Source organism: Pristiophorus japonicus, chromosome 10 (assembly GCF_044704955.1).
Source record: "Pristiophorus japonicus isolate sPriJap1 chromosome 10, sPriJap1.hap1, whole genome shotgun sequence".
Classification (NCBI taxonomy): domain Eukaryota; kingdom Metazoa; phylum Chordata; class Chondrichthyes; family Pristiophoridae; genus Pristiophorus; species Pristiophorus japonicus.
This window is the reverse complement of record NC_091986.1, coordinates 146,385,779-146,401,510: the sequence shown is the minus strand read 5'-3', so window position 1 is coordinate 146,401,510 and position 15,732 is coordinate 146,385,779. Positions and strand designations below refer to the sequence as shown.

At 46.4% G+C, this 15,732-nt stretch overlaps 1 protein-coding gene across 5 annotated transcripts in view; it reads right to left on the bottom strand.

Moving 5' to 3' along the window:
- Positions 1-15,732, bottom strand: part of LOC139274818 (glutamate receptor 4) — a 255,245-nt gene that overhangs the window by 140,377 nt on the left and 99,136 nt on the right. For all 5 annotated transcript variants that reach the window (XM_070891511.1, XM_070891512.1, XM_070891513.1 and 2 more), the window contains exons 7-8: positions 12,872-13,039; positions 4,579-4,683 (exon numbers count right to left, since the gene is read on the bottom strand). In XM_070891511.1, coding sequence (XP_070747612.1) covers positions 4,579-4,683; positions 12,872-13,039 — 273 coding nt within the window. The remainder of the gene's footprint in view (positions 1-4,578; positions 4,684-12,871; positions 13,040-15,732) is intronic.

The window sequence follows — 15,732 nt, the reverse complement described above, 5'->3', positions numbered from 1 at the left end:
GGAGAAGGGGGGGAGGAGGAGAAGGAGAAGGGGAAGGGGAGGGGGGAGAAGGGGAGGGGGAGAAGGGGAAGTGGAGGGGGGAGGAAGGGAAGGGGAGGGGGGTAGGAGGAGAAGGGGAGGGGGGGAGGAGAAGGGGAGGGGGGGAGGAGAAACGGGGAGGGGGAGAAGGTGGGGAGGAGGAGAATGGGGGAGGAGGAGAAGGGGAAGGGGGGAAGAGGAGAAGGGGAAGGGGGAGGAGGAGAAGGTGGAAGGGGGAGGAGGAGAAGGGGAAGGGGGAGAGGAGAAGGGGAAGTGGGGGAGGAGAATGGGAAAGGCGGGGAGAGGAGAAGGGGAAGTGGGGGAGGAGGAGAAGGGGAGGGTGGGGAGGAGGAGAAGGGGAGGGTGGGGAGGAGGAGAAGGGGAGGGTGGGGAGGAGGAGAAGGGGAAGATGGGGGGAGGAGAAGGGGAGGGGAGGAGGGGAGTAGGGGAAGGGGATGGGGGAGGATGAGAAGGCGAGGGGGAGGAGAAGGGGAAGGTGGAGGGGAAGGGGGGAGGAGGGGAAGGGGCGAGGAGGGGAAGTGGGGAGGAGGGGAAGGAGGAGAAGGGGAGGGGGAGGAGAAGGGGAAAGGGGAGAGGAGAAGGGGAAAGGGGGAGAGGAGAAGGGGAAGTGAGGGAGAGGAGAAGGGGAAGTGAGGGAGAGGAGAAGGGGAAGTGGGGGAGAGGAAAAGAGGAAGGGGGGAGGACAAGGGGAAAGGGGGAGGAGAAGGGGAATGGGGAAATGAGGGGGGAGAAGGGGAAAGGGGGAGGAGAAGGGGGAAAGGGGGGGAGAGGAGAAGGGAAGGGGAGGGGGAGAGGAGAAGGGAAGGTGGGGAGAGGAGAAGGGGAAGGTGGGGGGGAGGAGAAGGGGAGGGGGGAGGAGAAGGGGAGGGGGGAGGAGAAGGGGAGGGGGGAAGGGGGAGAGGAGAAGGGAAGATGGGGGGAGGAGAAGGGGAAGGGGGGGAGAGGGGAAGGAGGAGGGAGGAGAAGGGGAAGGTCGGGGGGGTGAGAGGAGAAGGGGAAGGTCGGGGGGGTGAGAGGAGAAGGGGAAGGTGGGGGGGGGAAGAGGAGAAGGGGAAGGAGAAGGCGGGGGGAGGGAAGGAGAAGGGGGGGAGGGAAGGAGAAGGGGGGAGGGAAGGAGAAGGGTGGAGGAGAGAAGGAGAAGGGGGGAAGGGAAGGAGAAGGTGGGGAAAGGGAAGGAGAAGGGGGGGGAGGGAAGGAGAAGCGGTGGGAGGGAAGGAGAAGGGGATGGAAGGGGAAGGAGAAGGGGGTGGGGGAAGGAGAAGGGGGGGAAGGAGAAGGGGGGAAAGGAGAAGGGGGAAAGGAGAAGGGGGGAAAGGAGAAGGGGGGAAAGGAGAAGGGGGAAAGGAGAAGGGGGGAAAGGAGAAGGGGGAAAGGAGAAGGGGGAAAGGAGGAGGGGGAAGGAGAAGGAGGGGAAAAGGAGAAGGGGGGAAGGAAGGAGAAGGGCGGGGGGGGAAGGAGAAGGTGGGGGGGAGGCTGAACGGGCCGGGCCCGGCCGGGTCCAAGACTTCGGGCAGGGCCCGTCCCCAGCACCAGATTTACAGGTAGGTGGCATTGGGTCGGGTCGGGTCCGGGGTCCGGGGTCGGGAGCGCAGGTTGGGGTCGGGAGTGCGGGTCTGGTCCGGTCCGGTCCGGGGGTGATCGAGAGCATGGGTCGGGTCGGGGGGGGGGGGGGCGGCGGAGGGAGGTCAGTTCGGTTCGGGACGGGGGGTCAGGGGGGGGCAGAGGGAGGTCGGGCCGGGTCGGGGGCGGGGTGAGGGAGGTCAGAGGTTGGGTCGGGTCCAGTCCGGGTGGGGGAGGGGGTTCGGGAACGCGGGTCGGGTCGGGGGGTTGGTGGGAGGGAGGTCGGTTCGGGTGGCGGGGGCGGGGGAGCGTGGGTCCGGTCCGGTCCGGGGGCGGGGGTGAAGTGGGAGTCGAGTCGGGAGGAAGCAGGAGCTGGGTGTGGGAGGCAGCCTTATGCACGCAGCCCCAATGAGGACATTCGGCCACTGTAGCGCGCATGTGCAGAGATCCCGGCACTGTTTTCAGCGCAGGGACCTAGCTCCGCCCCCCACAGCTCATGCTGCGCCGCGCCCGACTCCAGAGGACCAGCAGGAAGCCAGAGAAATTGTAAGTTTCTTTTAGGCGCACTTTGTGGCGCGAAAAACGGGCGTCCTGGTCGGGGCTACGCCGTTCTAGGCGCGGCCCGAAACTTGGGCCCAATATCTCTAATGTAATAGATATTAAAGGGGGGAGATGTATGATCCGTTCCTCTCTTCCCCCCCCCCCCCCCAACGGTAAAAATTGGCCTTTTAAATATAAAAACCCAGAACTGCATCACAGCCTGCAGAAGAGCTGGGCAAAAAAGGGTTAATTCAACCATTGCAGCCGGAGACCACGAACCCTATGGACAATTGCACAGATTGGTATACGAATATTTTCTGTTTGAGCAGATACAGGAACATTCACATATTAATTTATCTTAAGGGGTCATTGTTAAAGAAATGTATCTTTGACCATGGCTTCAGAAAGGCTAGTATCAGTGTAGGCCTAGACAATGGACCGAGCCCTGAACCATTTGAATATGAATGCTACTAGAAACCAACAATTAGCAAATGCAGTCACCTTGGGAAGGATGCATTGTCAGAAAGGACCTCATCTTACAGACAGGTGGTGGCCAAAGTAATCATGGACAATAGCCCTAATACAAGGGACAATTAGCCATCAAGAGTTCTCTGCTAGAGACATTCACACATTTGATACTGCCATTGTGTTCACAGGAGGGAATCTGTTTCAAGATTGCAAGTTGGTTTTTGTATAATGAAGAGCTATTTTCGAAGAAAAAGACAGAATTGAAACATAGAAACGTAGAAACATAGAAAATAGGTGCAGGAGCAGGCCATTCAGCTCTTCTAGCCTGCACCGCCATTCAATGAGTTCATGGCTGAACAGCAACAGAAAGACAGCACCAACAGCAGTATGTCTTCAGGACGCAAGCTGCAACTAAGATCCGGGCCTACTATCAACTTCAGGATTCAGCCGGGGAATTGTTGATTGTATGTTGTTCCAGTCAAATCATAGAAGGGTTTTGTGATTGGGTCTGGGTAACGTTATATTTAGCAGTCAAATCGTGGACGGGTTTAACTGTGTCATATTGTGTCGATGCAAATGATCCTTGCGTAGTGGTTTGTATTTTGGGTTTTGTTAGTCCAATATAAATCGTAGGGATTTATACTGGGGAGGTAACTGTGTGTATGTTCGATAAACGAACGAATCTTGGTTGAGCCAAAACCCTGTGCCATGCGTATGTTGTTCTAATAAATCCTGAAGTCAAAGAACTGTATGTAACGGGGGACTAGTATCAGAAACCCTTACAACAGGCACTCTTATGCCAGGACAGGGGACGAGAGAGAAGCAGGTAGAGCATGCACATGGTTTTGAGCTAAGAAGTTAAAGTATCAAGAATGAGGAGAGATTTTAGTTTACATTAATCAATTGTGTTGAATTCCCGAATTTAAGTACAATCACCTGCATCATTATTTTTCAGTCTAAGTGGTTGCAACAAGAAAGCTGACATAAATGCAGGAAATTTGCGATTGCCATTGACTTGACTTGAGCCAGTCTATGATCGTCAACTTTTTACAGTATTGGTGAAGAGACATAAAAAAATACACTGGGACTTGCAAGAGCAACTGCAGTATTTCACAAAGATTAATTCTAAAATACTAGCCTAATATGCACAAGGCAAATGATTTCTCAGTCTCACACACACCATATCCTATATCAGTTGTTCCTCTGTCTAAAAGCTCCAGGCTTAGCCATCCCCTCACTGTCAGACATAACACATGCCCCCAGTTGTTTTGTGCAGACGTTGTTTACAGCTTATCTGCTTTAAAATATCATTGGATAAACTCAAATAGCTTTGACGATCACTTAGCATCACATCAAAATATATCTCAGTAGTTAGGGGCTATAAATATAAGGTAGTCACTAATAAATCCAATTCTTCCATTCAGAAGAAAATTATTTACCCAGAGAGTGGTTCGAATGTGGAACTTGCTACCACAAGGAATAGTTGAGGGGAATAGCAATGATGCATTTAAGGTGAAGTTAGATAAACAGATGAGGGAGAAAGGAATAGAAGAATAATTGATGGGGTTAGGTGAAGACGGATGGGAGGAGGCTTGTGTGGAGCATAAACACTGGCATAAACCTATTGGGCCGAATGGCCTGTTTCTGTGTTGTAAATACTGTGCAATACTATATAGTTATACAGAGCTCAATTTCTGACATTCATCATCACTACTCATTTGCAGTCAAGGACTTGTCTAAACAAAGGAAGCAATGTCAGAGTTTCTGCAGATTATATTTAAACAAGAAATAAAGGTCTTGGATACACCGGGTTCCACCCTTTGCTCTAGGAGTTCCTGATCAACCTTCTAAGAAGCAGAACATCTGCCAGGCCCATACACTGGTGTAATCGATGGCACTGTGGCCTGTTTTGAGGCTGAAGATTTGTTAATACCGATGGAAGTTTTTCTGCCATTGCTCAAGATAACTCACCTTTCTGTGGCCTGTATTTTTCAGCTCAAATACGTCTATTGTGAAGTTTGTCCGTCGACCGTAGTTGTCAAACTGAACATTTCCCGTTAAGCCCTGAATCCGTACCTTTAAAAGAATGCAAGAGAAAATATATTCATTATAATCCCTGCAGGCATTGAAAATTTAAGCACAGCATGACAGCATCACAGTAAGTGATCAGGAAGGCCAATGGTATCTTGACCTTTATTGACCCATCCCAAACCCATAACAGAAAACAGAGAGTCGGGATAAATGGTTCATTCTCTGGTTGGCAACCAGTAACTAGTGGGGTGCCGCAGGGATCAGTGCCGGGACCCCAACTATTTACAATCTATATTAACAACTTGGAAGAAGGGACTGAGTGTAACGTACCCAAGTTTGCTGACGATACAAAGATGGGAAGAAAAGCAATGTGTGAGGAGGACACAAAAAATCTGCAGAAGGACACAGACAGGTTAAGTGAATGGGCAAACATTTGGCAGATGGAGTATAATGTTGGAAAGTGTGAGGTCATGCACTTTGGCAGAAAAAATTAAAGAGCAAGTTATTATTTAAATGGAGAAAGATTGCAAAGTGCCGCAGTACAGCGGGACCTGGGGGTACTTGTGCATGAAACACAAAAGGATAGTATGCAGGTACAGCAAGTGATCAGGAAGGCCAATGGTATCTTGGCCTTTATTGCAAAGGGGATAGAGTATAAAAGCAGGGAAGTCTTGCTACAGCTATACAAGGTATTGGTGAGGCCACACCTGGAATACTGTGTGCAGTTTTGGTTTCCATATTTACGAAAGGATATACTTGCTTTGGAAGCAGTTCAGAGAAGGTTCACTAGGTTGATTCTGGGGATGAGGGGGTTGCATTATGAGGAAAGGTTGAGTAGGTTGTGCCTCTACTCATTGGAGTTCAGAAGAATGAGAGGTGATCTTATCGAAACGTATAAGATTATGAGGGGGTTTGACAAGGTGGATGCAGAGAGGATGTTTCCACTGGGGGGAGACTGGAACTAGAGGGCATGACCTTAGAATAAGGGGCCGCCCATTTAAAACAGAGATGAGGAGAAATTTCTTCTCTCAGAGGGTTGTAAATCTATGGAATTCGCTGCCTCAGAGAGCTGTGGAAGCTGGGACATTGAATAAATTTAAGACAGAAATAGACAGTTTCTTAAACGATAAGGGGATGAGGGGTTATGGGGAGCAGGCAGGGAAATAGAGCTGAGTCCATGATCAGATCAGCCATGATCGTATTAAATGGCGGAGCAGGCTCGACGGATTGTATGACCTACTCCTGTTCCTATTTCTTATGTTCTTATGACACTAAGATAGTTTTCTGTTCTAATTTCCTTCCATCCTACCCTGGAGATGCTGACTAATGCTGAGGTACAGTTCTGTGGGAGCTGGGATTGCATTTATTTATGCAGCAAGTTGTTATGATCTGGAATTCATGGTCTAAAAGGAAGCTGATTCAATAGTAACTTTCAAAATGTAATTAAATATAAGTTTTAAAGGAAAAATTTGAAGGCCCATGGATAAGAGCATGAGAGTGGGATTAATTGGACAGCTCACCAGCACAGGCACAAGGGACCAAATGGCTTCCTTCTGTGGTGCAAGATTCTATCATGTATGAACCTAGAGAGTGAGAGTGTTGAAAGGCCATTGGGCAACTGTGGACTTTGCAGCCAAGCCTGATCTTGCCCTCTGCCACCATCCACACATACATTCTTTTCACCAGCAGCTAATAACAGAACATGATCAGGGGCAGGAATTAAGCTGATTTTTTCCTCTCCCTAGTATAGGAATGCTGAGGCCAATTGCAGAATTACGAATGCTGTTCCAGCTCAGATCAGCTTATCCAGGACAGACTGGAAAAATAAGATCCCATTATCAGTGTGCCTCAGTTTCATAATGTTCGTTAAAAACAACCATTGGGAGAAAATGGAGGTAAGTTTTAGTTTAAAACAAACAACCCTGCTGCTGTCGAGTCCTTTATTTATTGAGGTAAAATAACTCCAAATATTTTCAACTAAATGTTTTTGATGCATGTTTCCGGAATAAATCACCATCATCATAGGTGGTCCCTCAAACGAGGATGACTTGCTTCCACACCAAAAGGGATGAGTTCACTGATGTTTCAATGAAGGACCCGATATTCTAGTCCTGAACTCCAGTGGTGATTTATTCCGGAAGATGCCTGTGCGTGGATTTTTTTTAACGTGTGGTGACTGTTGCACATCAGCCACCACACGGGCTTGACAGAGCTAGTGGCAAGAGTAAACCAGGACGACTGGAGACCTGCTCTGCTACACGGACCTAGTGCACACACATATCGCAGTGTGCGCAGGCCTGTTTTAAATATTATTTATTTACGGAACTGTTAGATGAAGACAATTAAAATCTATTGACTACAAGAAAAGATTTCCTTTGGGAGTCATTTATAGAGAAATGGTAAAAGGTGTACTTTGTAAACATGTTTATGACTTTGCTACAAGTAGTGCACTGAGGACATGTTCCCCGTGTGTGGATTTCTAAAACCATGGGTAGCATTTTGCTTTCTGATGGGAGTGTTAAATTGATGGGGTTTAGAGCAAAACTGTAGCTCTTTCAGTTGCTGGCTCTCTGTAGGAGGCCACACAGTTGTGAAGTTGTATTCATTGCATCGAGATGGAAACTCATGTTGTAAACTGCAATCTGACATTCTTCATTAGAATTCAAGTCATTACACGGCCACAGGTGGCCATGAACAGTTTAGTTATAGAATATCTCATTCACTACCCTCAAATAAATACGTGCTCCTTGTACCAGAGAGAAAACTCATTCTAATCCCAACTGCTTTTTAGCTGCAGTTTTCATGTAACACCCTCCCCCTCATGCTTTCTGAATGTTATCCTTTTTAACCATTTTTTAATGTTATATTTATGATTCTCTTCTTTATGTTGAATGATATGTATTAAAAGGGCAATTAGCTGACCTGTTCCCAGGCTTTTGTCAATACCGCCTTGTAGTTAGCTACTTTTGGGTAATTCCAATTCAGATGCACTGTCTGTTTAAAGGAACTGGTAGTGTACATGAACTGTGTGGGGAATTTTGTTCATTATGTGCATGTCAATGCCAATTATAGCTTGAAGAAATTATAATTACTTTTATTTGTGAATGAAATTCTTAAGTGTCAGTCCAGCTTAATTAGAGCATTGTTATTTCTCGGTCGGAAGGATGTGAATGCAAGCCATATTCTAGGACTTGAGCACAAGTGTTCTCTATATGTCCTGTCCAATATTCCTCCTTCAACCAATTCCAGCGAACTGGTCTTTCATCTCACTGCTATCTAAAGAGTCCTTTTTGTGCAAAACGGCTCTTTGTTTCTCTACATAAAAATAATCACTGCACTCCAAACTAATTTGTTACATGTGAAATGTTTATAGATGTGATAAAGTACTATATAAATGCACGACTTTCATTCTTAAATGAATAATTTTAATGCTGTGCCTTAAAAGTATGTTAAGCCTGGGGAAAAGTTGAACAAACTGAAAAACTCTAGGGTAAATGTACATTTTCCATGCTCCTTGTTAAGTCCTGACTCTAATGTACTGACTTACACAAGACATGCTGAAGTCAAGGTCACTCAGGACCTGCACCTTTAATTTCAGCTCTCCAGTGCTGCACTTGCCTGAGACCTCCCTTTATATACCTCAGTGGGACAGGTATGGAGTGTCTCCTGCAAGTGCACCCCTGGTGGTAAGGTATGCTTATTGTTACAGGTCATATCCAGTTACAGTCATGTATAGCATGGTAAGATACAGTTATATACAGTAATGTGAAATACATGACACTCCTGACACACAGATTTGTACATCAGGAACCAATATTTGGAATTCAGCCATGTGCTTCCCACGATTTTCTGTACATTAATTTTAATTTCTGTGAATAAAAAGGAGGGAACACAAGAATCTGAAGCCCTGAGACCCACAGATATAGGCATATGTACATTAAATATCACTGTATTTTAATCAGTGACATTGCAGCAACTCTGATTTCCTGGATTTGCTACATTTACTGTGATGGTGGCAGAGATATTCAGGTAAAAGTCATAAAATAAAATTGTACAGCAGTTTACATATTGGTGCAGTTGTATATTAATATGGCATGTACAGGAGCACACATTGATATGAGTCTATCACTGTAATTGTGCAGGAAGGTGGAATTGAGGTAGAAGACCAGCCAGGATCTTATTGAATGATGGAGCAGGCTCGAAGGGCCGAATGGCCTACTCCTGTTCCTATATCTTATGTTCTTTATGTTCTTATACTGGTATTGCAGTTTTAGGCTAGGCACGGGGAGAGAGGAGATGGGTAGTTGGGCAGAAGTGCAACGTGGCTATTGTATCGTTACTGGGTATGTGTTTAGATTTGATCACTGTTACTGCGCTGCTTGTAGCAGGTAGAGTATGAAGTGTGCTGGTCACTGAACTCCAGAATTTAATGGTGATCGTGCAGCCATTTCCATGTCAGTGTAATGGCATGTATGCAGCAGCATTGGCAAACAGGGAAATATATCTGTTCCTCGAGTGTGTTGACGTTTGAATATGTTCATTTTAACCAACTGTAGAGTGGGGGGGGGGGGGGGGGAGGAGGCATACATCTGTGTTCCCTGGCAGCCTCAGGAGACTTGTGTCCCAGCTGCCTGCCAGTGTTAGATCTTTTGCCTCACAGCTATCATAGTTTGTACATTAAAAGCCTGAAAATAAGGCTGATAAAGCTCCTCCCTATCATCACATCTTATGTCAGTGCACATTTGTGTAAAGCAAGATTGATAACAGCTCTAATATCTCCCCCACATTGATGAATCTATTCCGCTGAACAGTGTTAACAAACAGCTGTTGTGCTATGAGATCCTGGGGCCAAAATTGCCCTGAGCGAGAATTTGGGGAGGGCACTTTGATTTCGCTGGAATTTTACCACTCGCGGGAGTCGGGGGAAGAGCCAAGAAATTCGGCTCTTTACCTCTGACACTGCCTTCCAGCGCTGTTGGAGGTGGTATCGGGGCGAGATTGAGTTGGGGGCGGGGCCGTGTCCACCGCCGCACTGAGCATGTCAGCCTAGCGGCAATGACGTCAATGTGATGTGGATGTGTCCCATTGTGCTGACGCGTTGCAATGTCTCTCCCCTTTCGCTTAAAGGGGAGGGACACTGCGAGGCCTAGTGAGGCCTCCATCGGACCCACTGGGCCACCAGGGAGGGGTAGGTAAGGGGTCGGTGCGTGGCCGACACAGGTTGGGGGCAATTGCGGATGGGTTGGCTCCGCCATCTGCCCCCGGTTAGAAAGGCCTTACCGCCCCATTACCAATGGGCCTTAAAGAAGGGGACAATTAAGTCTGTGTATTTAAGCTCCAATTACAGTTTCTGATGTCACCGAAGAGGGTTGATTTCGACATTGTGTGACAGTGTAAAGTGGTGATAGTGAGTCAGCAGTCCGTTTTACATCTCTCCCAATTTTTATTTTGATTGAAGACATTTGGGAGTGATGTAAAATGTGCTATCGCCCATTTGACGTTATCGTACAAAGTCAAGATCTACCCAAAGGAGTGCACATACAAGTCTCACTATGGTTTGATATTAGTCTAGTTTGCTTTAGGAACCGGAGAGAACTGTAGAGTGACTTGCTCTGTGACATTCACTTCCTTGATATGAGGAAGAACATCATCTGTAATTGACACCTTTTGCAGAAGGCGCAGTTGAGATGAGAAGCTCACTCTGTGGGAACCACGGGGTCAAACCCATCCTCTGCCACTCCTGATGGAATGTGGTCGTGCACCAAAATACTGTACTTCCACAGAACCTGTGGGAGGCTGGATGGATTATTTTAATCTACTATGGCCCAGATTTCATTACGCTAACAGGTGACCACAAACCTATCGTGGGCTTTTGAGCGGTAACTTATCGTCATCGGGAGCCTGATCTGTTCTTTATAGGGGATCTGGGACCTGTGTGAATAGAGCAAGCAGTCTTTTCAACCAGATTGAAGAATCCTTACTGAGACACGCAGAATTTAAAAGGGAAATGCAAGTTATAATATTAATTCAATGCAAAATCATGTACGGGAAGCAAAATAAAGGGCCCAAGTTTCGGCCTCCGTTGCTCCTGATTTTTTGGAGCAAATGGTGTAGAACGGAGTATCTTAGAAATACAAATTCTCGGCATTTAGTTTGCTCCAGTTCTAGTCAGTTAGAACAGTTTCACTTTGGAACAGAATTTTTTTTTCAAAAGGGGGCGTGTCCGGCCACTTTCGCCAGTTTTCAAAGTTTCGGCAGTGAAAACTTACTCCAAACTAACTTAGAATGGAGTAAGTGAAGATTTTTGTACACTCGAAAAAACCTTGTCTACACTTTAGAAAATCAGGCGTATGGAATGGGGGGGTGGGTTTAAAGGGAAGTTTACAAACATTAAACACTTCAGTTTTACAAATAAAGAGCCATCATCAATAATAAATGATAAATACATCAATAAATCAACCAATAAATCAATCAAAAAAAATTAAGAAATAATTTTTTAAAAATCAATAAATAAAACATTTTCTACTTACCGACTGCAGCACCGGGAGCCCTCCAACAACGTGCTGGGATGCCCCCCCCCTCTCCCCCAGTGTGTCTCTGTCAGTGTCTCTATCTCTCTGTCTGTCTGTGTGTGTCTCTCACTCTGTCTGTCAGTGTCTGTGTTTCTGACAGCGAGGGGAGGGGGAGGAGGGGGTAGAGGCAGAGGGATGGGGGAGAAGGGGGAGGGAAGGGGGAGAAGGGGAGGGGGGAGAGAAGGGTGGAGGAGAAGGGGAAGGGGGGAGGAGGAGAAGGGGAAGAGGGAAGGAGGAGAAGGGGAAGGGAGGGAGGAGGAGAAGGGGAAGGGGGGAGGAGAAGGGGAAGGGGGGGGAGAAGGGGAAGGGGGGGAGGAGAAGGGGAAGGGGGAGGAGAAGGGGAAGGGGGAGGAGAAGGGGAAAGGGGGTGAGAGGAGAAGGGGAAAGGGGGGGAGAGAAGGGGAAAAGGGGGGAGAAGAGAAGGGGAAAGGGGGGAGAGGAGAAGGGGAAAGAGAAGGGGGGAAAAGGGGAAGGGGGAATGAAAGGAGAAGGAGGGGGGGAAAGGAGAAGGGGGGAAGGAGAGGGGGGGGTTGCTGAACGGGCCGGGCCCGGCCGGGCCCAAGACTTCGGGCAGGGCCCGTCCCCAGCACCAGATTTACAGGTAGGTGATGTTGGGTCGGGTCGGGTCCGGGGTCCGGAGCGCGGGTCGGGTCGGGGGGAGCGTGGGTCCGGCCCGGTCTGGGGGTGGGGGCGGGGGGGGGAAGCGGGAGTCGGGTCGGTGTCAGGGTCGGGTCCGGTCCGGGGGCTGGGGGGGGGGGAAGCGGGAGTCGAGTCGGGTCGGGAGGAAGCAGGAGCTGGGCGTGGGAGGCAGCCTTATGTACGCAGCCCCAGTGAGGCCATTCGGCCAGGTTCGGGGCTGTGTGCTTCGGGCCCCTCCCACACAGTTTTGGGCGCCTAGAGCTACTGCACATGCGCGCCCACTGTAGCGCGCATGAGCAGAGGTCCCGGCACTGTTTTCAGCGCAGGGACCTGGCTCCGCCCCCTACAGCTCGTGCTGCGCCGTGCCCGCATCCAGAGGACCAGCAGGGAGCCGGAGAATCTGTAAGTTTTTTTTAGGCGCACTTTGTGGCGCGAAAAACGGGCGTCCAGGTCGGGGCTGCGCCGTTCTAGGCGCGGCCTGAAACTTGGGCCCAAAGAGAGGGAAAGAAACATGGGATTAAGAGAGAGAGAGAGCGATAAGAGACAGACACAAAAAGTTTTTAAAAATTACTTTCATTTTTTTTTAATCTCCTGCAATAATTAAAATCTGAAGGAGTGAGACTACACACTTGTAAAAGTAAACTTTATGTGCCAGAGAGGTTGTTTGGCAGTAATTAAGATTATCACAGCATTAAAAGTTCACTTATACTTGAATGGACAAGCTCTAACTTTTTCTGGCGTGTTTAGCGGGTATCTAGTGGGCAAATACCGCAACTTCACGGCTTTCATGTTTGAATGCCGAATCTCTCGGCAAGGTATCAGTGTTGCGAAGCTTGTGGAAGAGCAGGACAAATCGGACAGCAACTTGCTGATTTCCTCGTTTAACTCTGCCAGTACAGATGGCGGAAGTTGCTGTCTGATTTACTCCTTAATAACGTTGACGCTGTTATTCCTACCGCAAAATCCGGGCCATTAATATGGTTATATGCAACAAACTCCATTACAGTAAAATAATACTGTACCTGTTTCAGTGCCCGTTCTGTGTCAATACCTTGGACCCAAGGAGCAGCAGGGTTTGCTAGACAGTCTCCAGCATTTCCTTTTCTTGAAATTCCAATCCGTTGTCTTCGGAGATAGCGGAATGCTTCAGCCATAACAAGGATCCCATCATATGTTAATGCAGATGTGTACTAAAAAGAAATACATCCAAATTGCTCAAGACACATGATATTTCATCTAAGGTTATTTTTCACTCAAAAGAATAGGAAATAGCAATCAGAGGACCACCACACACATTAAGCTTGTAGCTGCTAATATCGCCAACAGTAATCTTTAGGCTTATATCTACTGCAATATGGCAAAAACAAAAAGAATTCTTTGAATCTTTAGTTGCACTTGAGGATTATTAATCTTGTACTGATCTTTGCATTGGATACTTTGGATTTTTAATAAAATCAGAGACTCAACCACTTAACTGAACTATCTGGTGTTCTAAGTACAAGATATGAACATGCTTTTGGAATGAGTCACTCAAGCGTGAGCCACTCAAGGATGAGCCTTGTGCTGCAGCACAATAAAACAGGGAACACTTTCATGACACCATGTAGAACTACCATTTTGCTACAGTTATTATGAGGGTTGGAATAGATTTCTGGCTTTGCACAAGCCAGAATGGGTAGGTTTTATGAGTTCCGCTTCCCAGTATGGATCTTCATTCGCTGGGAACACATATTTGGAATTTGTGTGCAGAAGCAGTGGGAAAATTCATGAAACTTACCCCCAAGTGTTTGCATCTGGCTATATTTTCCCTTTGAACAGAATGTATTTTTCATCGAAAATGCAGTTGTGTATATCTGTAATATCCAATAATGGAAGTTCTTTTTTTTTAGGTCTGGTTTCCTTCTTTCACCTTTGTGGTTAAGAAGTTCTTTTAATACACCCAGGAGAAAGTAACCAAATCAGACTGTACCTTTGATTATGTCGACTTCAAATTTCTCAAGTAGCCGAATGAGCATCTTAATGAGAGAGTAAGTGAGAAAATTCATAACTCCAGTGGTGCAGTGAGCAAAATGTAAAGAAAAATCATGGCTGGTCTGAAATTTTCATACATCGCACTTGATTGCCTAGAAGATGTACATTCTCCTACATGTAAATGTATGCAGCGATTCCCTGAACACTGCTCCTAGCCCTCTGCTCAATTTTATTACCATCCTTGAGCGCAGCCTTCAATGACAGCCCACACACTGAATGTATTGCTGATAAATAATGTCCCAATCTCACTATTAAAAATGACTGTCATGTCCATGAACTTATGGCTGTGGAGTCTGTTATCCTTAATAAAAAGATTGTTCATAAATTGAGTTTAAGTGTTCGCTTCAGAAGCATATGAGCAATAAGAATTAATGAAGGACTCGCACATACAAATTAAACAACTGACATTCATTTCAGTGATTGGACTGCAATAGGCAATTCCACTAGGGCCTGTCATGAGGGTTGTTCTCTGAAGGTTGGTCGCAAGATTGAGCTCTGGGCTGGTCGAGGGATTGAGGAATCCTGCAAATAAAGCTAATACTGTAGTACATTTTTCATCTATTTTCAGTAATGAATTATTATCTTCTGCTGTTAAGCAAAACAACTTTTTTTGTTATCCTCAACAACATGAGAAACATATGGGTCAGTGGCTGCAAGAAAAAACAATGTGGTGGGAAGGTGCCTATAGCACTGTAAGCCTGCGCATCAGATATGAACTAGACTTATTGAGGCCTAAAAAATGCAATCACAGCACCTGAAGCTCGTATGCCATGTACACTGCAAGGGGATCACACAACTGGCCCAATATTTTACTTAATTTGCTATTGTGAGCAAAAATGATCAAGCCCCATTATAAAAGTAGGAAATATATCTTATTTTTGTCATGAAAAATCGTTTAGCTAATCTTTCACTGTATTAGGGAGAGTTAAGAGCAGGAAGAGCCATTTGCCCACAATGGTACAATGATACAATGCCGCAACTCAACCTGATTTACATCATCATGTTGTGTGTTTGCAAACAATGAAACAAGTTTGTCAATTATTTCTTCATGAAGACAATGGTACTTTAAGTTAAAGTCCTCAACTACAGTTGAGTCAATTCCTCCAGCGAGATTACTGTAAGTGATTTGTTTTTGTGAACAAAGGCTAAAAGCTAAATTGAAGGCAGGCGCCATGCCTCATATGAATATAAGAACAAAAAGAGTCAGTTTGGTTCATCCATCTTACACTGTCACTTAGTTAATGTCAGGATATAGTCAGACCATGTTCATCTCCTTCCTGCCTTGGCACCAAGACCCTATCCTCCAATTCAAATGAATGAGAAAACCATTGATTTATTTTCTGCATGGTTCCACTGAGTCTACATTCATTGTGTTAGGCGACAGTCTGTTCCCTAAGTTAAGCACTCCGAATGTGAAGTGGCTACTGCTGGTATGTTCAGTTTCAGATTTTCTCAGTTTATAATCCCCCCTTTTCTTTAATAGTTGGTTTGGTTAATTCTCAATCTTATCACCAACATTATGGGGATAAATTTCCATAGGGATTTGCCTGACTGTCCACTGTAAAGATCCATAGAAAAATCCCTGGACAACTTCACTCCCTTCGTGTCTGGGAGGGTTCATCCAGTTCAAACAGACAAAATTATCTTCAAATTGGTTTTGAATCAAGTAAATATCAGTATATGCACACAACATTGTGCATGATACAGGTTCATTAGTTAATAAGAATTGACAGCACAGACAGCAAACTTGTCCTAGTAGGCTCTTTCTGCTTTAAACAAACTTTTGGGTACATATACGACAGGTTGAAGTTTCCCCGACTCATTGGCTTGTTGGAGTACGCAACCAATTCCA